General features: G+C 39.8%; 2 protein-coding genes across 6 annotated transcripts in view; both read left to right on the top strand.

Annotated features, from left to right (window-relative positions):
* The window catches only part of KDM3B (lysine demethylase 3B), a 49,315-nt gene extending 44,562 nt beyond the window's left edge, over window positions 1-4,753 (top strand). Inside the window, exons 22-24 of the mRNA XM_005523725.2 lie at window positions 62-238; window positions 801-935; window positions 2,904-4,753. Coding sequence (XP_005523782.2) covers window positions 62-238; window positions 801-935; window positions 2,904-2,984 — 393 coding nt within the window. The 3' untranslated portion in view covers window positions 2,985-4,753. The remainder of the gene's footprint in view (window positions 1-61; window positions 239-800; window positions 936-2,903) is intronic.
* Window positions 4,754-9,342: 4,589 nt separating this feature from the next.
* On the top strand, window positions 9,343-22,087 carry REEP2 (receptor accessory protein 2). Of its 5 annotated transcripts, XM_088063646.1 has the most exons (10): window positions 9,393-9,453; window positions 9,800-9,872; window positions 11,928-11,985; window positions 13,452-13,528; window positions 14,686-14,754; window positions 14,958-15,078; window positions 15,625-15,738; window positions 16,091-16,238; window positions 16,524-16,681; window positions 18,638-22,087. In XM_088063646.1, the coding sequence occupies exons 3-10, from the start codon at window positions 11,935-11,937 to the stop codon at window positions 18,710-18,712; spliced, it is 813 nt and encodes a 270-aa protein (XP_087919772.1). In that variant the 5' UTR covers window positions 9,393-9,453; window positions 9,800-9,872; window positions 11,928-11,934; the 3' UTR covers window positions 18,713-22,087. The 5 variants fall into 5 exon arrangements, with proteins under 5 accessions (XP_087919771.1, XP_005523783.1, XP_087919772.1 ...); XM_088063645.1 differs by lacking the exon at window positions 11,928-11,985 and having other exon boundaries at window positions 9,343-9,453; XM_014253153.2 differs by lacking the exon at window positions 14,686-14,754.
* Window positions 22,088-23,376: the final 1,289 nt, after the last annotated feature.

Genomic DNA, 23,376 nt, shown 5'->3' with positions numbered 1-23,376 from the left:
ACAGATTATTTTATGAGCCAGCTGTGTCATGGTTTCCCTTCACCCCATATCTTGGCCCTAGGTTGGAGAAGAACAAGGCCAAGAAAATCCTCCAGATCATGACCCCATTCACGACCAAAGTTGGTACTTGGACCAGACCTTACGTAAGAGACTCTATGATGAGTATGGTGTGCAAGGCTGGGCAATAGTGCAGTTCCTTGGCGATGCTGTGTTCATTCCTGCAGGTGCTCCCCATCAGGTAACTATACCAACTCTAGGCCATATTGACAAATAGAATTTACTTTGGGGCACAAGAGAGTTGCAGCTTTAAAATAACTGGTAATTGATATTGCACACTTAAGATTTCTTTTTTCTACATATGCAGTTCTTACATTACTAAAAGTTATGAAAATATCTGAATGATGTGTGTGTACAGAACTGTGATGAAATTACAGGGGGGAAAAAAAAGCTGGGGTGAATGGAGGGAAAACATTTCCATGTAGTGAAACTTCCGCCAAGGAAACCAAATTCAAAAGTTACGAGAACTTGCTTTAGCGAACACTCATGTATATGGGAGAATAGGAAGCCTGTTAGATATCATGTATTTTGTTCTGGTTTTCCTACTAGATACAATTCTGTCAATTTCTGGTTCTGATGAGTAAATGTGGCAGAGCCTAAAACATTGAGGGGTACTGGGGGTTTTGGGGGTTTTGGTTTTTGGTGGATTTTCTTGTTGTTTCCTTTGGGTTTTGAGGGTTTGTTTGTTTTACTTTGTATGGTTCCTTGTCTTGATATATCAGTCATTTGATATGGGTTTTTAGGTCCATAATTTGTACAGCTGCATTAAAGTGGCAGAAGATTTTGTATCTCCTGAACACGTGAAGCACTGCTTCCGTCTGACACAGGAGTTCAGGCATCTGTCTAATACTCATACAAACCATGAGGATAAACTGCAGGTAACCATTTTATGTCAGTAAATACAAAATACATCCTGTGTTTTGCCAGCTTAGTTCAGTACTAGAAATGTATGTCTAAGGAAAGAGTAACAACTTCCCACAAATCTGGAGGTTCTCATTTGATAGGTACATTACTTAATTTTTAAGTATTTCTGTCTACAGTATTATGTAAACAGAAATTAGTAATAGACTTCTGCATTTCCAGAGAACTTTCCTCCACTAGACTAATGCATGCATTGGTATTAATAAATTTTTGAATGGCTGAATCTTAATGACAGCAGAGTAGAGCAAATGAGAAGAAAAAAACACTCTTAAAAAGGAAAGAGCAGTATTTTGTTTTGAAGAGAGATGTTTATTTGACCAAGTACACTTACGTTTGTTTCTTTATTGCCTAAAGGAAAACTCCTCTGAAAGTGAAGGCTGGCTTATTTAAGTCAGGGATATAGTTTAGTGGTAGACTTGGCAGTGCTAGGTTTGTGGTTGGATTCAATGGTCTTAAAGGTCTTATCCAACATATGTTAGTCTGAAAATTAAATGTGTTTTGGTTTGAGGAAGCGTGACTGCTTCAAGTAATTATGCACAGAACATAACAGGTACACAAGTACACTGGATATAAGACAGTAAGTTCTACAGACAGAAGACCATAGGAGATGTTGCTGGATTTTGTCTAACACTTCTGAAGCAGTAGTATCAGTTTGCAAATTTTGTTGTCAGCATTTTTTGTGTAACAGTAAGCATATGTATGTAAAAGGAAGGAGGGTGGAAATCTGCAGAATGTCTGTCCTCATCAAAGTAAATACAGAGTATATAGTCACTCTCCAGGATGTCACCCAAGGATGTCAGAATCTACCATGTTAATTCTCTCACACCATTTCAGTGGAAGTTTGCTATAAATTTCTATGTGGATTTCCATGGGATTATAAAGGAAAGCAGAAGTAGGATCAGCTCTCATTCGGGCATCTAACACTGTACCTCTTCAGCTGTAATGACACAAATGCAGAAGTGTTTCTGTAAATTAAGAGGCTGGAAATGAAAAATGCTAATTATTAAAAAAAAAAAAAGAACCAAGAAACAAAAACCCACAAAGTGCAACTCAGTATTCCTTTAAAAAGGAATACTGGGTTGTATTTGTCTCAGATTTTTTTTTTTTTATTATTATTATTTGTTATTTTTAATGTATATTTTTATATAAACCTCTGTCTATATTTTTATATATTAAAATACACAGAGATAATAACAGCCACATAAATGATACCAAAAAAATGAGGTCACATGCACATCAGGAAAAGATCATGGTGCTTGGCAGTTAAGCAAGTGCAATTGAGCCGCTCACTTAGGAGGTGAAACTATTCCTTTCAACACCTGGAAACAGAATTAAAATAAACTTTGATCAGAAAAAATCAGAAACGAGACAGAAAGTTGATTCTCAGATAAGCAACTGTGAAAAAGATAGCAGTGAGTACTAGTGTATTTCTTACCTTGTGCTTGTCTCTCTGCATGATTCAAAAATTTGAAGAATTTCTAGCCTCCATGCAAAGACAACAGGATGATTCATCTTAATTTTCACAGGATTAAACCATATGATTTTGTTACATCTTTTAGATTTGATTCATGTGAATCTCTAAGTGACTTGGATTACAAGGACTTTTTCAAAATAAACTCATATATATAACTTCATCGTGCACTTCTTCCTAGCTCTCACAAGAGAAGGAATTACTTTAAAATAACACAAGTAAATATATGTCGCTGGGTGACCAGAAAATGAGTTAATAAATCAGTGCAGTGTCTAAAATACTTGTCATCTGTGACAGTTAAATTTTGTGCTATTGGTATCCTGAAGCAAAAAGAGTATATATTTTGTGTATACTTGCCAACTATTACAAATTTGGCTGTCAAAGTTGATTGCATAGCTATGTAAGGCTCTCCTTGTTAGTCTGTAGAAGTTGATTTTTTTTTTTCCTGTTGCAGGTGAAGAACATTATCTACCATGCAGTGAAAGATGCTGTTGGCACACTGAAAGCTCATGAATCCAAACTAGCTAGATCGTAGGAATGGCTAATTCCAAATGCCCTGTCAAGTAGGCCTTTTGCTCATGGTATATACAGGGACTGCACACAACTGCTTCTGCAGGAGCAGAGGCTTCTCACTGGGAGCTGGTGTGGTCAGTATTACACACACTCTTCAGCCACTGTTTTCTACGCTGCCTCAACACTGAAGGTCTAATGAAAGGTCACAGAATTCCAGATTCTAAAAGGTGCCATATCCCTTTCCTGTGGCCTTTTGCAAATTGAAAGAACATGGAAACCACTTGGTGTTCCTGCATATTACGATTAGAAATGTTATAAAGAGTGTGGATGTTTTTTTCCCTCATGCCTAGTTAATCTCCACAAAGTTAGACAGAACGTGCTGGAGGTGGGTTGTCCTACTGCAGACTTGGTTGATAACTGCTGAAAAAATGTGACCACCAGTAGCCCAACTGCAGAAATTCAAACAAACTTCCCGTGTGAGATACAGGCCAAGGAAAAGGATAAAACTATTCTCTGCACTCCCCTTCTTCTAGCCGTTTCTCTATACACTGTAGAGTTGCAGAACTAAAGGGAGAACCCACTTTTTTTTTCCCCTGGGAGACTCCAGAAATAAGAGAATTGTGTATTTAGTGAAAAAATAGGTTTGTAGTGAAACAGTTAATATTTCATGAAAGTAGATATTTTTAGTATTTTTGAAGTACCACAATTGTTCCTGGATTTTCAAGGAAAGGTGTATTACATTTAGTCTTCCTTTCAATAAAATCAAGAAGTGATTTTTAGAAAGCAGTCTAAAATAGCACAAAAACAGCCAAAGGAAAATTGAATAGAAATTGACATCCCACCTCCCTTGCCCATATTACCTCACCTATCTTCCCCGCTCTCTCTATGCCACTCTGCTTCCTCAGTATGAGAAGTAAAAAGGAGTATAAACTCTGTTCTCACGTGGAGATGTTGTACATCTCTCCCTGCGCTGGTGACTGCAGGCAATATTCATCCAATACCAGTGCTACCTGAAAACATCTATAAAACATCTATCCTTTCCAAAGTGAAGGAAAAGTTAATTTTTGGTGTCAACTTTGTCCAGAACTATTTTAAGTAAAATGTTCCTGCTTGATAGAACTGTATTCAGAATTACTAATGTCAGCATTGATGCAATGGATTTCATTGTCCGGGTACATGGGGAAATGTATTGACCTTATCTCCAGCTGTACTGTAGTGCCACTTGCAGGCCTGTTAATATGTTCACGGTTATTTCATTTTTTAAAAAATAAAAGTCATTTACTGTAGCAGCCTGGGCAGTTTCTTTCATACCTGTACACTGATCTTCCTGCCTTGAGGTTGTCTCAGCCTCTGTACCTGGTAGTGTAGGCTGCCTACTAATTTTGACCTGCTGTGTTTAACCAGAAGGCTTATGTGGTTTAGCTTGGCATGTCAAGTATGTGCTGGGAGCACACCAAGCTGCTGACCAGTTCTTGGTTCTTCGAGGTATTTTGGGTAGAGGAATTGTCTTGTCATAAAAAACACCTCTTGTACTGTGCTCCCCATCTCTATCTTCCTAACAGGTTGGGGTCCAGAGATGCCCTCTCCACTGGAGATATGGACGGAGTGGTAAAAGTTCTGTGCTTTCTGACTTTGGAGGTTGTGATGGCAGCAGCAGTTCTGTTCACCGACATACAGCATTCTAGCAGCCTCTCAGTGTGGTTATTGGGTGCAGAGTCCAGTCACAGGCTTTTGCTGCCTGTTCCCTTACAGCTATCCTGTGATGAATACGGGCTAATTCAGTCTGCTAGAGATAAAAAGGGTTATTCCAGACCAACGAATCATTTAGTTTCACTGTATTCTGTTGCGTACAATTTCTTGTGCACTTCTCTTGCACTATCTGTGCATACAGATTAATTATAGCTGAGATGTTTCTCTCATTTGTGTGTGTATGTGTGTTTATAAACATTAGAATTGGGTAAAGATCAAAAAGGCAGAGACTTGGCTCTATTTAATACGGTAGCATGAGTAATTTTGAATGCAATAATCTACAATGAGAGTTTTGCAACTCATTCTAAACCTTTGTTTAGTTTGAGTCTATCAAGTACTGCTTCTGTCTCTTTGAATTTCCTTTTTTATTAATCATGGAGTACAATCAGCCTGAAGTAATATTCAGCCAAAATCAGAGGGATTATTAAGAGGTGCCATAGAGTCATAAAATGGTCTATGTTGGAAGAGATCTTAAAGATCATCAAATTGTTTTGACATACATCATATAGAGGTCATACCACAAGTAGCCAACCAAAGTGATTAGAAAATTGGCTTAAGATATATAATCAGTAGTTTTTATCACAGTATTTTCTAGTTCAAGATTTTAAGGGGCAGCTGGTATGTTATATAGAATGTAAGCAGATTAAAGCAGATATCATAAATCAGAGGGGTTTTAGCAGAGGGAGAATAAAAACTTGAGTTACATGTCTTAATATAGTTTGCTACGGTCATCACGCTTGTTCTACCTAATGCTCTCTTGCCATTACTAAATGGAGTTGCATGAGACAGTGGGCAGCACTATTTTTGAGTATCGGCTTTAAACCCTGGCTGTCTTTGAGCCAATGTCCTATGTAAATACAGACAAGATGAAGTAAGAATTCAGGAATGTATGGCTGTTGGCCTGCCCTAGTGAATTTAGATTGCATTGACAATACTGAAGGTTGGTGTTTGCTCAGCCGTGCAAAGGCGTAATGTCCCCACTCTGAAGATTTCACTTCTTTTCAACCAAAAAACTTCATTTTCTTGGTACAGAATAAAAATGTAACAGCGTGCAAGTTTTAATTTTACAAACCCTAAATCTTTACTCTGAGGCAACTGTATAAGGCAACATAAATATAGGAAAAAAAATAAGTACCTAATACATCAAAAGTTACATTCCATGTGTTGTTTCTCTGAAAGATTCTTAGACGGCCTTTTGTAAAACCTGAGGATGTGGAATCAGAATTGGAGCAGTGAAGTTAGGTGCTAAGCAGTAACTTGAATTTATCTACAATCTAAATAATATGAAAGGAGTTACAAGGCATGGATATTATTTAAAACTATTGCTCTCCTGCATGTATAATTTCCTTCTTCACTCCTGATAGCCCTTTGATAGCTCTGAGCTTCTACAGTTAAGAGGTATTGGTTGGGGTGTATGACACACTAGTGATTTATTCATGCATCAAGCACACCTAGTAAGCATTAATTCAGTGGAAAATGATTGTGAAACTACATGTTTCACATGTAGTGATGTGAGTGAAACATAGCATAGAACAACCTGATTGACAGTGCATCTTCCCAGTTTTGGTTACTGTAAAGAATCTTACCTTCTGATTGTCAACTTCAGTGTTTCCCCAAATTTATCCAGATAGCTGGTATGCATGCTAATGCCCGCTTGTGGTCACTCTCTTCCAGTGCGTCTCAGAATGTGAAATCAGCTTCTTTCCTCTCAATTGGCAGTGTCTTCAAGATTCCTATTCTCAACCTTTGAAAAAGACCTGCACATTCCCAACAGGCATTTGAAAAATAACCAGGCAGAAATCATCTTTTCTCTCTTATCTCCCTCATTCCCCTGCCTTGCAGGAGCTTTTTATTTATCACTGACTTTATATTGTCTAACAGGAAAATGGTTATAAAAGTTTCAAGAGCTGGATACAACAAATTACAGCTGTTTCCTCTAGGAAACTGTCTTCTAAGAGAAAAGCTTTCAATCACAAAGCAAAACCAGTAAAGAAATGTTCTCAGAACAATTTCTAGTTCTAGGGGCCATAGCTCTTACAATGTCATTTTTGGCGGTCAGCTTGCTCTTTTTCTGTTTTCCTTACTTCTTTCAGCTTTTGATACTCTTCCACTACAATCTGCACCTTTGTGCTTCAGAGAGGGTTCCCATTGTGCTCTTCCACATCACCTTTACTCCTAAGACTCATATTTAGTCTGCTAAACTTTTCCAGAGGGAATCTTATATTCTTGAGCCCTGATGAATTGATGTTCCTCTTCATCATAGCAGCTTCTGCCTGAACCTCAGCTTCAGCAGGAATTCTGGATCTGACCTGGCATTTTTCTTAATGTAGCTTTGCTTAAGCTGCTCTACTTGAGGAACAGCTTGTTTGATTTCCATGCTTAATTGCTTAGCCATAGCAGATTGATAGATATTTGGGGGCCTATTTGGATCATTTGTAGAACACAAGTTTATCATGAGTTGTTTCGGCAGTAGCATATCTGCAAAAAAAACCCCATACAATCTTAATTTGAAAACAATTGATGAATTGCTTTCCTGGGTAGGTCATAAGATCTTTATTACAGAGCATTATACAATATTACTGATAACTTAATGAAAAGAATACTACTAATATATATTTTTATTTTGACTTAACCTTTAGCTGACTTTTGTTCCAAAAATATCCCTTAAACTACCAGTAGTTTCTCCTTGTGGAAAGGTAAGTTAATTAATTAATCTTTATTTATTATATGGGAAAAAAAATTAACTTCTTATTGTTAAATATAAATTGCTAGTTTAAAATACCTTTTCTGAAGTTGTTCTAGAGCTCAACATGCTACTTAACAGTGAGCTGCCGTTTACATTTACAACACCACCTTCTCTACTGATGTTGATTCTGATGAGATTCTGTTGTTCTTACCACCGTTTGTGTCTAATGCACTGTAGATTTTCATACTGCCCCGTGGTACATGAAGTAGCTTAAAACACTAAGGCACATTTTATTTAGGTGTCAATTACCCATGCTGCAGTTATTTAGTGTTCTCACACTGTCATATGTGTTACTCACCGGATCTCTGCATTTTCCCTCTTCTGTTTGCATCTTCCACTCATCTGGGCACAAACAAATTACTCAAGTAACAGGCCTGTTGGTTGTGCTGGTCACAACAGGAAACTGATGCAGTTAGAGATGTAGTTATTTTGTTGAAGGTTTTGCGTGTTTGGTGTTATTTGGAGATGTGAAAGCAGATTCCTTTTATCCTATTAGTAGGTCAGTTTTGCCATCGGTGTAAATTGTGCAGTCCCTTATGCAGTCATTTTGTGGACATTCAGATCCAAAAGCAGACTGTGACAAAATGTTCTTTGTCACTGTCTGTAGACACATTTGTGTTTTCATCTCTTGCATGTAATGGGAAGTTGTCAATGTTTTGTATTTGTCATCACTGCTCATTATACTGAATTTCATGCATTCATGAGAAAATTCTTCCTGAACAGCTCTTTGTTTTTGTTCTGACTCTTTCCTTGGTCGCATTCCTTTTCATAAAGGCTCTTTAGCAACTATCGGCAACTAATGAGACTTTGCCACAATGTCTTACTTTGGGGTTTTTGTTTGTTTGTTTGTTTTGGGGGTTTTTTGTGGATGTGAGTTGTTTTGGTGGTGATTTTTTTTGGGGGGGGGGCGGGTTTGGTTTTTTTGTGTGTTTTGGTTTGGGTTTTTTTGGTTGTTTTTTTGTTTTTTAATTAGCTGAAGAACCATAGTCGATTTCTAGCGATTTTTTTTATTATTATTATTTAAAAAGTGTATTTTTTGTAAATATATGTATTATATAATGGATATCTCAGTGTGATTCAGAGATCTATGTAAGGGGCCTAATCAATCCTTGACTAATATATATACAGGTCCCAGGGACGCAGTAATAAACTGGCATTGACTGAGGAGGAAGATTCTTTTAACAGTATTCCTTGGTGAGCTGTTAAAATACAACAGTTTCCGGCACTCCAGTATGTTTAAGCATACACATTTCCCACCCTGCACTAAGGATATTCCCACATACACTGTTCACCTTTGTACAGTTAACAAAGTAATCTTTGACCTCTCAGCTTTCGAGGAGGAGTATCTTACCTGGAAACTACAAGTAACACTTTATTCTTCTGGTTTGATAACGCAAACGTCAGTATCGGCTAGCTGAGTTTCGTTTTGCATCCTGTTTTGGGTGAAACTCGGAGCTGTGGATATCTGAAACGCTTTTACACCTAGCAACCTTGTTTGCAGCATGTAATAGCTGTTGTCTTGATTTCCCTGGAGGAGGCGGCTGGAGGGAAGATGGCTTCTTGTGGCCTCTCTTACTGTATCACTTCCCAAGTGCCCGTGATCTCAACTCGGCACTCTCCTGTAATTTTCCTCACTTTGCTCACTTCTCTGCCATCGTTCCAGCAACGCCACATGCCTACCTCGCTGCTGCCGTTCCGCTGGCGGGGCTCCGTTCCCGGGTTCCCGCCGCACCTCCCGACCTGCTGCGAACGAGCGCGGGGCTTTCCCCTAGCAGGGGGCGGGCAGCGCGGCTCGCCGGGGTTCCGCAGCGGGGCGGGATGCTCGGCGCCCTGCGGCTTCTCCCTCCGCCGCGTCGACTCCTCCCATGCAAGCACACGGGGCGGAGCTGCACTTGCTGCAGGAACCTGCCCTTTAAGAGCCGCCTCCTGCCGCTGCTCAGCCCTGAGCCGCGCCCGGTGCCGCCATGGTCTCCTGGATAATCTCCCGCCTCGTGGTGTGAGTGCGTGCGGCCGGGGCGCGGGGAGGTGCGGGCCGTTGCTCGTGGCCCTTCCCTGGTGGTGCCTCGGGGGCCGCGGCCCACCGCGGGGCTCTGGCGGTGGCGTCGGTGCTGCCCTGCGGGACCCCGCGCCCCGGGAAGGGATGGCTGGGGAGCGGAGGCCCTCGCGGTGGCTGCGGCCGCAGACGGGCGGGTCCGCGCCGGCTGCTGCGGCCCACGGGAGGCGCCGCGGTGAGGGCTGCTGAGCCCCGCCCGGAGACCGGCATCGCACCGGCATCCTGAGGACAGTGCCCACCACCGCTGCCGGGGCGCCGCGAGGCACTGAGGGGTCTGTTCTTCTCGTAGGCTGATCTTCGGCACCCTCTACCCCGCGTACTCCTCCTACAAGGCCGTGAAGACGAAAAACGTAAAGGAATATGTGAGTACGGGCTCGCCGTGCCGGCGCAGCGCCCGCCTCGTCCTACGCGGCCGCCTCGCAAGCCCCCGGCCTGTCCCTTGGACGATGGCACTCCGGCTCCACAGGGGCTCGGGTCAGCCAGGCCACCCGAGCAGCAGCTCCAGTCGTCTCTGGAAAAGCTGCCAAGGATGGGTGCTCACTGAAATGGGAGGTTTTCAACCCGTAAACCTGGGCTGTTTTTTCTCAGGAGATGCTGTGTGAGGAAGGGAAAGCGGGGGAAACAGTGCAGTCTGGAAGCATATGCAAGTCTAAGACAAGTTCTTTCTTGTAACTTTGTCCTTATTTGTGTCCTTTATAGCTTTTTCAGTACTACTTTTGTTTTCTTCCAAAAGGATGCTTGGTTTGTGGCTTCCTATCAATTTTGCTTGTGATCAGTGTTTTATGTTGGTCAAAACTTCATTCTCTTTCCCTTCTGGAACTGTTTCCCTCTCTCCGTCTACACCATTGCTACAATTGCCATATTTAAAACAACAGACTTTTTTTGTGATGTAGCGTGTTGCCTTCTAACAAGAAGGGATGTTCTAAGTGGATCACTTGAGACAAGACCTATGATGTGGAAAAGTATGGCATTAATTTTGGAGTTTTGTGTAGTGATTCAATGGCATAGGTTTCCTGAAGTAGATAGTCTGGATTGCTGCAGCAAGAAATATAATTTTGTTTTTAGTTTCAGTGAAAATACTAGAGTGGTTCGAGAAAATGTATTTGAACTGCTAAAACTTACATATTAATTATTTCTCCTTGAGAGGACTGCATCAGAAATAAGCAGTTAGGTGTTGGACTGGCGTCTGTCTAATTCACTTACATTTGAAGCGCTTCTCTTCCTTCTCAACACAAGTGAAAAGATGGGGGGGAAACAGCAGAAGGGGTAATATCTGTTCAAACTGTTCTTCATGTGAAAAGTCAGCAGAAAACTTGAATGCTGTACTGCCCATTTTCAAATCCAGCTGTTTTATGTACTACTGCCTGCTCATAGTGCTTAAGAACCAACACTGGTTAGGGTTTGGTGGTGGAGAAAGGTCTTACAGGTGTTTCTGTGCTAAAGTGGTGTATTGAAGCTTGAGTTGACACTTGAGACCAAGCTACCACAAACAGTCCATCAGTGACACCAGAATACAGTGCAAATTTTGTCTTCTCTACCGTGATAAAAATTCAGGATAAATCCTCCAGCAGTTGTGGCAAACTGCTCTAGTAGCTCACATTGTCCTAAAAGCGATTTTCTTTCCTTTTTACATGTCGTCTTCAGCGTTGGTCAAGTCTACATTCCAATTATGCTTTTGCATTTTCCGAATTCCTTTAGGTTCTTGGTGCAAGCTGGGGAGACTATATATGTTCCATTACCTGAAGCTGGTGATCATCAGGCTGAGCAGCAAAAACCTGACTCCTTTTAGTGGATTGAAAAGAAACATGCAGCCTTATTTAACCCTTAGTTTTGGAAGGTGTTTGTAATCTGTCATAAATAAAAAAAAAAAAATAGGGCTTCTTCCCATCTGCTTTCTGCTCTTTTAGTTTCTGCATCTGCAGGGTCATCTGCAGGGACTTCTGGAACTAAAAGATGGATCCTTCTAGTTCATTTAGGAGCTATACGTTTTTTCTTTGGCTTTAGAGCATAGGGTGAAGGGTGACAGAAGGAGACAAAAGCAAGAGACCTGCATCCAGTATCAAAGATGTGAACGTGAAGTTTATTTAAACAGTAACAAAACAATGTTTTCTGTTCTCAGTTCATGCTCCTGAGCCTTCTGTTAGCAGAGTGAAAAATGAACACTAAGCTTAGACTGCCTACAGTGACCCCTTTTGAGTGACGTCTGCTAATATATGTAAATGCAATAATTTTCACTAAGAAAAAGCAGACACTGTAAATTCATTGCTTTGTATTTAATCCCATTTAGGGACAAAATGTCAGCCGGAGATCAATCAGGATCCTTTTTTTAAATTCTTTAGTCAACTCCTACCTAATCTCTTGGATAGGAAAGTATCTTCTGCACAGTTTGTCATTTTACTATTCACAACCTTTTCCAGATGTTTCATGAAGATGAGCAGCACAGATCTCAACACTGATTCCTGTGGGATTCCACTGGTAACTTTCCTCATTGTGAAAAGTGGCCATTTATTTTTTATCCTTTGTTTCCTTTTCTTAACTAACTGTTAATCCTCAGTAGTCCCTTCATTTTTATCCTTGATGATTTTGTTTTTTTAAGTGTTTGTATAGACCTGTTAGAAACTACTTAGAGGCTTCATATACCCTTGCCCTGTAAGGAAAGCACTATAGCTAGCACAGGCTTATGGAAACCTAAGTGTTCTGCTACACTTGTGAATTTTTTTTTTTTCTGAAAAAAACCCCATAATCTTAATTTTGTTACATATATGTAGGTATTTGCTAATTGCTTTTGTTGCTATTATTGCCTTCATTTTTCCTAATGCTGAAGTAAGATTTACTGGTGTATAGGTTTTCTGAAATCTCTCACCCTTTTGGATCCCTTTTTGCAAACTTAGATTTATCATTATTCACACACTTCTTCATACAAGAGCTGATTCATGTTGCTGCATCGAGGACTTAATCATTCATTTTGAAAAGTTGCTTTAGATCAGCTGAACAATGCCTGGTCTTGTCCAAACTGATGATACAAAAACAAAAAAAAAGGCAGGAGAGAGCCATAAAATACAAGTTTTGCTATTTTCTGTTCTGAAAAAGGAAGTTTACAATAAAGTGGAAATAATTTGGATTACTAACCCCTATTTTCTAAACCGTTCACTGTGTTAGAGTAGCTGGAGGCAGATTAATTTTCTTTTATGAAGAACTTGTGAAGGGTCTTTCAAGAACAAATCACCAAATTTTCCAACACTTGCAGGTTTGGGGCAATACCTGCTTTTATTGTATTTGCTGTAACAAGGCTTGTCAGATGTCATTATTATATGAACATAATTGTTCATGTGTTTTAGTATATGGATTAATGTGTGGATTTAATATGTGGCATTTACCTGATTCAATTTAGTTATTTTTTCCTATTCTTGATGACACTAAGAGTGTTAAATTGCTTTTAATTAAGGTGTCCTCTTCATTTATCTGCTATTTATGCTCTCAACATAAGTATGTTTCTCATATCCATGTTTCTCAACAAGATAGAAAACTAGCAATTTCCCTTAAAATTCTTAAGTTAAAACTTAAACTTTTGCATATGTGAGTGTATATATATTTTTTACGGTATTCATGATATATGGAAGAGTGTAACTTCTTAAAGTGAACTGATAAATCTTTTTGGATAAGTCATTTGGGACCTTAACACTATTGCCTCATAGTGTTGCTCCAGGGCATGCATTCATCAATGTATTTGTATGTGTTTCTCTATTTAGAGCACAGTAATCCTACATGTTTTCTCAGACTGAAATGTACCGTTTAGTATGTGTCCATCTCCATTACAGATTATATATGCTTTCTTTTTGAATCCGTCTTAATGTGTGGAGATGAGTCATTTATACTGAGATGACGTTTAACTTTTTTTCTGGGTTCTGGTGTATGTCCATTGAGTGACTGCTGTTTTGCAGGTGAAGTGGATGATGTATTGGATTGTGTTTGCCTTTTTCACCACTGCAGAAACACTCACAGACATTGTTCTTTCTTGGTGAGTTCCTTGGTGGCATGTTGTGGGTTTTTTTGTTCCTGCTGTGTCTTTCTTTTGGGTTTTTTTTTTACCTTTTTTAAGCCTTTTTTTTTTTAAGCTAAGAATAAACTGTGTCTCCTTTAGGAGTTTTCAATCCCTGTGAAAAGTCAGCAGATTTCTAGATACTGTGGGTAGTAGCTGCCATCTTAGCTGTTTCAAATCCTTTGCTTGCAAAGTTAGGGTAAATGCACAGTATCTGTAAAAGGATCTTCATCTGTTTATAACTTGAAATATTTCTGAGAAGCTGTTGATATGAACTAGTACGGTTTGAAAAATGATAGTCTAAAAGACACCTTAAAAAAATGGTAGAAGGAAGGGACCTATTTTGCTTTGACAGCCTTTTATGTGGAAGAGCAGATCACATGCATGTCTGTGCTGTGAGTGGTTTGCACAATGAACTTCACTTCCACTAGGGATTGGAATAGAAGGAAGCAGATTCTTACTCCTTTCAGTGCTCTGTGTCACGCTTGGCAGTATGGAGGCCTCCAAAAGTGATAATTCATTGTTACAAGGCTTCAACTGAACCTATGAAACAGGGTTTCTTCAGTTGCCTCATTGCTTTAGTGTTTGAGCTTTGGGTGCATCTCTGAAACAATGTTGGTCTAGAGTTGCATCTTCTAAAGAGTCATGAATTGCTACACATGCCTTACAAAAATGCTCAGCAGCTTTGTTTCTACCTGTATAAAATCTGAAGAGCAAAGATTGAAAAAGTACAAGAACTTTAGCTTATTCACATAAAGGACTTATGAAAACAGAAGTTTCTTCCTTCTAATTGAGTCAGTACAGAATTTGCATTCACTTGGTTGAAGAATCTCTGCTATACAATTTTCCCAGACTTTATTGGGTGAGGGTTAGAGATGCCAGGCTTGTGTTCTGCCTGCTCTTTTACACTGGGCCTGCTTTTTTTATCTGAGGAGTAGCTGTTGGAAGTTTCAGAAACAGCCTGAAACTGTCCATTCAGCTTTAGCAGGAATATGACATTATTAAGACACATTGTTGAAAAGTTTGGAAATTGAGAAGGGAAATTAATGTAACATTAACATATCCGCTGGATGCTCTCTGAAGAAACTTCAGAATTATGAAAGTAGCTATCAGATTGTAATTTGGTGTGTTTGCAGGGCTGAGAGATGCCCTGTTTATGGAGTTTTCATGGCTATGGATGAAAGACTAAATGATACTCGAAGAAGGTATGTCCTAGGATTCTAAAAAGGGTTCTGCTTTTCTGACCTGGATAATTGATTCTCTTGTTTCTGGCCCTTTACCTTGCCTACAATCTTTCCGCCTGTGTTGCTCTCTACTAGTTACCTCCATCTGTCTCTGTGCTGATCTTGATTCCAGTTCTCCATCTTTCTCTCTCTTCTCCTTTTTTTTTCTTTCCTCTTTCTCTCAGGTTTCCCTTTTATTTCGAGCTGAAAATCGCATTTGTGATTTGGCTGCTCTCCCCTTACACCAAGGGTTCCAGTGTCCTCTACAGGAAGTTTGTGCACCCAACGCTCTCCAATAAGGAGAAGGTACTTGCTTGTTGTTGGAAGATATGGACCTGTCTGGGGACTGACTGACTTGTAACTTAATTATGCCACGATAAAAACTGAAATCAGTGAATCTTCCTTGTGCTGACCTTAGTGAAAGCAGAATGTTTCTGTGTCTGACAACGATGTCATACTGCAGCTTACTGAAGATTGCAGTGTAGCCAATAGTTTGCCTAATGCGTAGAAAGTGTGCTTGGCTAACCCAGTGTCATGAGCCCTTACAGTCACTGTCAGTAGTTAAGCCTTTTGAATCGTGATAGGAGCAGCATGTTCTGTAGCCGGTCTATTTTTTCGCATTGTTGGTGTAAGCAACTGCTTTGTTTCACTTGTTATCATTTGGAAATACTGTACTGTAATTTAAAGCTGCATTTACACACTTTCTCTAATTAGCAGAGAAACTCGAGTTATATCATCAATGACACCAATGAATAAAGAGTGCCCAGATGAGCCTTGTGTTTTTAAGGGTGATGATGGGGAAACTTTGATCGTGTTTGTAATGAGGAGCTAAATGCCATGTTCCATTCCTAGGAAATTGATGAATACATTACTCAGGCTTGTGACAAGAGCTACGAAACGATGATGCGAGTTGGCAAGAGAGGGTTAAACCTTGCTGCCAATGCAGCAGTTACTGCAGCTGCAAAGGTAATGCAATGCCATCTGTAACATTCAGGACTTCTCCAGCAATTTATTTTTGTGTAGCAGCAGTTAGGTGTTACGGGCCTGTTAGGGATACTACTATTTGTTTGGCACCAACCTACTTTCCCCTCCTTCCAGTTTGCTCTGCAGGTGATTCCATCCTTGACTTAGAAAAAGTAGAAGGGTAGTGGAGTGGATTTTGCTTTAACATCTTAGTTGTTCTTGGGAGCATACATTTTTCCTTCTCTGTTTTTTTCAGAGAATCCTAGTGGGGAATAGGGCTCCTCTTCTGAATGAGTGATCCCATGTGAGATGATCTTGATGAGGTGCCTTTCACCCTAATTTTATGTCCTCTTAGGGCCAGGGAGTTTTGTCTGAGAAGCTTCGAAGTTTCAGCATGCAGGATCTCACTCTGATCCGAGATGAAGATACTGTGCATATGCGAAGCCGTGATCCACAGCTGCACCGCTCTGGTGCGAGTCTTCTGGAACCTATTGAAGACTCAGGTACAGAGCACCTGCTGGGCCATTTTATGAGACCTCGGATGGTGAGCCAGGAGGGCTTCCCTGAGCCTTGGGTCTCAGAAAGGAGTACAAGATTGTAGATCATCTGGGAGAAGTTGCATTGTCTTTCCTAGAGCCTTCTCATTTAATACATCCCTGTACTTATCTCATTATCATTATTTAGGATGGTTGACATCTCTCTGTCATGTGTTCCTTGAGGATGGGCCATTTTAAGCCTCGTGATTTCTTTTTAAAAGATTTGCGAAAACTTTTGCTCTTGTTCCTTAGCTTCCTGTTACTCCTCGGGAGAGGAGAGCAGTATGGCACATCGGTCTAATGGAACCCCATCAGACACTAGAACAGACCCATCAGATGAAGATGCAGGAGACAAAGTTCCTAAACGTACCCAGAGTCTCAAAACTCCTAAAAAGGTGATGAAAGCTGAGGTGAGTTGGTGTACAGATAATTTCCAGCACTGACGTTGATTTGTGAACTTGGTTGGAAGGCTCTAGCTTTATAGTCTCAGCATGTAGAAGCTGTATGTATAAATTTTGTTTATAAAATGGACTGTCTTTGCTAGATGAGTCCTACGTCAGAGGACTTGTCTACTTGCTGTACTTGTCTCTAGCTTTTGCATTTTTATCATGCCTGTAAGCCTCTGTGATAAGCCAGAACCCAGCTTTTCTTTCATTTGGGTTTTGTGTCAAAGGGTGGAGCATGAGATATTTTTAATGTGTTTTGTTGACAATATCCTCTCTCCTGTCTGCTGCGGTCTGAATTTATAACAGTGACATTTATTGCCGGGACAGTCACTTTCATCACTTTTCACTTTCTTTTTCATCATCTAAATGCAGCAGTTGTGTACCCTCTTAGGACTCTCTTGGCTTTTACACATTAGGTATGGGGAATTACACCACTCCCCACTTACCCCATTCCTGGGGTTTTTTCTTGAAGTTTGAGTAACTAGTGATTGTTCAGTTGTCTTCTTATGTTCACATGATGATCCAAGGTATTTACAGCCATTCAGATGGGGCATGAGATGCCTGATTTCTTATTATTAAAATAAACCATACATGAAAGTAAATGCAGTCATGTACAAGAATCATTTAATCTTAGCAATCTTTTTTTCAGGTATTTTCATGTGTATTTTCTAGAAAATGCTTTTTTGAGGTGCTGCTTTCCAGGTCTCGACTCTTACTTGAGTGTTTCTTATAGTTAGATTTGTTGTACATGATAAAATGCTTCTCCCGTTTTATGAAGTTGGGGTCCTATTTGCTTGATTAAAGTTGGATTTCTAATGTTACTATTTTTATCTAAGATAAAGAATGCTATATAACTGATGCACATTGTCAAATATTCAGGCTAAATATGAAGTAGTTTGAAGAAAAGTAATTGCTTAGAGCATTAGATTTTAAGTTGTACTGCTAATCTGATTTTACAGTGTGTGGAAAACTTTCCATGTGCTTAAAGTGCTCCTTGTAATAGAATCACGGAATAATTGAGGTTGGAGGGGATCTCTGAATTCATCTGATTCAAACCCACTGCTCATGTAGAGCCAGTTCCCAGGCCTAGATGGCTTTTGATTATCTCCAGGGATGGACATCTGTGTCCACAGATGCATTTTAATTTAATTTGGATCTTTCTGTGGTTTATTTCTGAGTTGACCCCTCTTCTTTCTTGTCTACTGTATTAGACAGGAGCAAGGAAACAAGAGGCTCGAAATTTGAGTCAAAGCTTCCTAGTGAGGACTTTTCAAATTGAAATTGTGAAAAGACAGACTGAATTCTTCTATGCTGTTCATTGTGAATACAGAAATACTGATAAAGCCCTTTGCAGGCATATTGATTTTTATGCTCAGACGGTTGGATCTTTGGGTCAGATGTAGGACTTGTAGGAGGTCTTTGACTGAGATCTCTGAGGTTGCCAGGCAGGGATTAATGCATCATGGATGACTAAATGTGCTCTTCTTGCCAATATCTAGAATGAAGGACACAGAAGTAAAGTGTGCAGATTAGTTCAGGATGTTTCTGCAGCTTTCAGAGAACTGCACTGGTGATGGAAGTTAAGAAGCAGAAAAGTTAGAGTAGTGAAATGTTATGTGAATGTTACCAGTTAGAAATATCTGTGCTTAACCTTTTGTTTGGACAGCTGGCTTTGATTTTGCTACTGTACATACCCTGCTTTAGAATGTCTTCTCCTGGTTGCTATTTGATGGATATGTTGAGTGATTTATTTAATGAAAAAAAAGGAATGGTTAAATAGCCTTTTCAGACAACAGATGACATGAATAGGGTCATCATCATGTTTTGTCCTATTTTCACTCTGCATTCTTGCATCTTTCTGTTAGACATTTAGATGTTAAAATAAACTAGCCTAAGATGCCTCTTTCTCTTTCTCCTCAGCTTCCAGTGAGAAGTGTAAAAGCCCGCCCTAAGAAGAAAGCTCCTGGCTCTCTTGCTTCTGGCGAGTCATCCTAAGGCGACCTTCCCGCCCAGCACCTGTCTCTGTCCTGGGACTTGCCTTTTGCTTTCATGGGGAAACTCTCCAAAGGAAGGGAGCTGAGATTCTTGTACATAATAGATACTGCTTTACAGAGCTCATTCCAAGGCAAGGGGGAGGCTGGGATTCAGAAAGCAGAGTAGAGGATACAAATCCTCAGGAATTTTCTCCTTTTCATCTCTCTGTTGGAGGGAATGCTGATATGTCTGTACATAGCCAGTTGCTTCGGAATTCCCACTGTATAACTAACTCTAGTTGAGAATCTTTGCTGGAAAAACCGACTAGGGTTAGAGACATCCATTGCACAGAAGCTGGAAAAATACTAGACACTGGAGTTCCACGGGGTGTGTGGCTCTCTAAAATGTCTTATCTTGCTCTGGGTATTCTCCTGCAGCTGTGTGTTGTTAAGAAGTGCCCACCATGAGTCATATTCCTTTAGAATTGACTGTACCTAATATGTCCATCGCCTTTGAGAAAGTGACTGAAGTCATGTATGCTGAGTGCTTTTGAACATAAAGGACTGGCTCATGGGAGGTATATGCTAGAGTCCTGTTACTCATACTGGAAGATGAAGAGATTGGTTTTTGTTTTATTTTTTCTGGAAGGTGAAGGGAGATAATTGGAAAAACTAATAAAGAAAATGTGCTATTAGATGCACATTATATGATGAAGTAGTTAAGAGTTACTCTTGAGAAGGAAAGTTTGGCATCTCTAAGATTCTGGCTCTTTTTGAAGCTGCTGGATTTTATTTCAGGTTCTAATGCTTACTCTGACTTCGTGAGAGCATCAGAATGAGGTCAGTCACGTGCAGTAGGTCCCATGCAGTTCCATGGAAAGCATACTCGCTTTGCCATTTGGTGGTTGAACCCATGCCATTGTGTTGCTTGCTGCTTCAGACAAATTCTTTTATTCTAGAAGATTGGGAAAATCTGTCTCAAAATAGTCTGCGGGCATACTTGAGAATTTCAGAAGCCCTCACCTCTCAGCTTTAGGAGAGTCAATCCTCAGGACATGAAAACCGAAACAGTTGATTTATTAACAGTTGAGTTCCGTTAACTTCAGGATTTCGTTTATGGGGGATAAAAAGCAGGGACTATGGCACAATACTGTGATTAATCAGTCCTCTTGCTTTATCCTGCTGCAGCCCTTGCACAGATTTTCTGTCTGACATTGTGCCATGTTTATCAGTGTCCTGAGACTCAAGCAATACTTAACACTTGGGACAGAAAACTACAAGGAATGTAGAATATGTATTGTGGGAGTGAAATTGCAGTGCTGCAGAGAAAATTTGCCGAGCCATACTAATCTCTTGGACGTTGTTAAGGGGAGATCCCCTGTACACATGCCAGCTGAGTCAATGAAAATTTATGAGATATATGAGTAGAGTTCTTGTTGTTAAGATCTATAATGAAGGTGCACCATTATAGACATGGGTGTCTGAATGCATACTAGATGGTCTTAATTTTCACTGAAATTAATTATCACAGGAACCTGCATACAGGTGTTTTTGTCCCATATTTTTGCTGTCACATTTCTAAAATTACAGTGAATTCTTCACAGAGAGCCCAGTATTTTGCTGTTGACAAGCTATAGAAGCACTTCTGCAACTAATGCTCCACAAGTATGTCTGTAGCCTTTCAAAAGTATAAAGTTGAAGATTAGGAAATAAGAAATTTTCTTATTTCCCATTGTCTTGGTGGCAAATTTTTTGCTCTTGAATTGACCAGTTATTTCAGGAAGCCAATTAAGTTGGGTTTACTATTTTTCATAGCTTTTAAAGAATTAAAAACCTTTACACTCCATGTTAGAAACTTACATATTGTGAGAAATATTTCTCCTAAATTATCCACATGGCCTTATCCAGAAGCCAGTAGGAAATCCTTGATTCTGAGTTTAAAAAAAACCAATTATTTTTCTCTTTTTTGGTTTATTAGCAAACTTCATATTCATGTCTTACTAGCACATGCAAATGCATGCAAATGAAGTAGGAATACTTCCTATTTCCAAATGAAATTCCTCTCTCCAAACAGCATAAAAATCTTTCATGGGTATGTGAAAGATCCAGTCATGAGGAATCGCTTTCCTAGATTTTACTGTACTGAGCAAGAGAGAAGCATCATTCTTCTCTATATACCAAGTATGTCTATGACCATGTTTCTTGATTTTTTTTTTAATCAAAATTTTGCATAGCGAATTATTTATGTAAATCGTTGTGAGGGATTTGACTTGGAGGCCAAGTCTCCCCTTGCACTGATCTTCTCGCCCTTTCCTTGTGCCTGCTGTGATAGTCTGTGGTTACTAGGTTTCCACGGAGTTGCTTTCCAGAATCTTCTCTAGAATCCATTTATTTGTAGTGGCTTTTCTGCTTTGAAGCACAGGAAGAATTTCTGAAGATTCAGTTCTGGTATTTGGATTTATCTTTGTCTTCCTAAGCTAGGTCCTGTGCTAAGCAGCTTTTACTTAGCATTGATGCTTGATGTCATTAGCTTGTGGGTAAACAAGGGGAATTGGCTTTTGTTTGCAAGAGTGAGTCTGCAGTAGAGTCAGGGACTATCTAGTGTGCGGTATAAAGCTGATGATGTCGAGCAGCAGAACTTACCCAGAGCAAGAGCAATGTCTTAGCACGGATACTGTTTTGTTCTTCTAGTACAAATGTGACTGCTAGATTGTGCTTTGCTTGATCAAAGCCACTGCAGATCTGCCACCACCCACGTGACCTCTTAGTGAGTTTCTAGATACAGTTCTGCATTGGATGGCACTGTCTTGCATAGAAATTCTCTTGTTAATGAGAGCGCTGAATGTGCTGTTTTGATAAAACGCTTTTATCAGCTGCTGTTTGGTGTTTTCAGCAGGAAATGCTGGAATGTAGTTTCTCTTCAGTGTCATCTGTGGGCTTCATTGTGCAATTATGCAAATGGTTAAATCTTCACCTAGCAGTATTGTGTTCGGTAAATGTTTAGAGCCTTTTCCTAATATGCCTGGCCACGGAGAGAAGTGTAATAGGAGAAAATGATTCTTGAAGGTGGGGGCTGAAGAGGGTGGTATGGGTGTGTCAAACTTTGTGTGCCTATAAGTTATCCTAAAATACCTGTACCGTGACATACAAAGTTGAAGCCATGACTGCCTTTTGAAAAGAAATGTTTTCCATGCTTTGTAGTATTATGAGTCAGTGTTCTGCTGTTGGATAAGAAAATAGTGAAATACGGTTTCCTATCTGAGAAACTTAATGATTTGTTGCATAAAAGGGAAAAATGTTTTCTTGTTGGCAGTAATCCTCCGTGGAGAGTAAGAAGTGTGAAAATATAGGGGAGACAACTGTCAGGTTTTAAACCTTTATACATTACCTAAATATCTTTATTACTTACTTCTTAAAAATTGAGTTTGTGATTCTCCGGCTTTACATTTCTGGGACTGGTTTCTTTTAGACTAGAATAATTTCCTTGGTAGGTAGAGCATATATGAAGAGACGGGTGCTAGTGTTCTTAAAATTGCAAAGCTTGTTCTGGGGAAGTTTCACCTTCCCTCATTTTAATGACTTGATTTCCGTTCATTGTACTTTTGCAGTGCTGGGCTTTCTTTTATACATCCCTCTTGGAAGGACAACTCCCTCACAACAGACTTTCTTGGAAAGCAAGATTTCTAGAGAACCACAACTTTCCAGAAGTGATTATTTATTCTGTGCCATCTTAATCAGCAGGAAATTTAGTGCCTTAGGAGAAAAGTAAGATTTATATGGAGAACTCTGCTGGTTCTCTGATCTACACATAGCATTGTATTAAGAAGGCTCACAAGGTAACTGTGAAGTGTCATTGTATGCTTGAGAGCAGCTGTTGAATTGAGCTGATTTCTTTCTGTCTTCCAAAGTTGCATGTAATGCTAGAAAGTGTGGATTGTTCCCTAGGAGAGAAATCTAGGGAAAAAAGTTGTATTCTTATGGGGGCACTGTATTGTCACATTACTGCTTGCTGGGGAGATACTGAATGACATCTCTATGTAACTGGTCTGTACTATAGCTTTTATTGCTTTAGGCACTAGGAATTTGTAATGTGCTGTCTGGCTGAAGCAGGTTGTGGTGCTACTTTGTGAGTTACCTTGCAAAGTCAGATACATGAAAAACCAGGAAAGTATTCCGAAGTTACGTGAGCTTGTGGAACTACAGAGGTGTCAGAGTTGGAAGGGGCCTCTGGGGGTCCTCTGGTTTGACCTTGCAACTCAGTCGGGGCTGCCCACTGCCAGTTCCTGTGTGCTATTTCTGGTCTAGAATCTACTGAGTTTAATGTTTAGGACCTTGATAGTATGTGCAGAAATGCATATACTGCATGAGAATGTGCTTTCGTGTTACTGAGGAGAAATGTTTCCCGGTCACTTTTCATCTGGTATTTGGCTCCGTTGCAAGACACTATAAACATAACTCATTCTTATGTTCCTTACAGGTATTGTTAAAACACCTGGAGGCCTCAAAAAATATCTTAAGAGGTATGAAGATGAAGTTGTGAAAACAGTTGGTTTTAACAGTAGATGGAGGCAATAATTGCATAGCAGCTAAGAACCTGTCTTATGAGATACATAAATAGATAGAATTAGAGTAGAAAATGAGCTGTGTATAGTACAGAGTTGTCCAGTAAATATTGCTAACTTTCTG

This window comes from Pseudopodoces humilis, chromosome 17 (genome assembly GCF_049639895.1).
Source record: "Pseudopodoces humilis isolate 2021_Gansu_Grassland_sample_001 chromosome 17, ASM4963989v1, whole genome shotgun sequence".
NCBI lineage: Eukaryota > Metazoa > Chordata > Aves > Passeriformes > Paridae > Pseudopodoces > Pseudopodoces humilis.
Note: the sequence above shows the minus strand (reverse complement) of the source record. Positions and strands in the feature narration are given on the sequence as shown.

Bases quoted from the DNA above. Each gene is read 5' to 3' on its own strand.
- REEP2 (XM_088063645.1), top strand. From the start codon at position 9,422: ATGGTCTCCTGGATAATCTCCCGCCTCGTGGT. The intron at 15,079-15,624 runs GTACTTGCTTGT...TTCCATTCCTAG, and splicing joins CGCTCTCCAATAAGGAGAAG to GAAATTGATGAATACATTAC. The intron at 16,682-18,637 runs GTGAGTTGGTGT...CTTTCTCCTCAG, and splicing joins AAAAGGTGATGAAAGCTGAG to CTTCCAGTGAGAAGTGTAAA.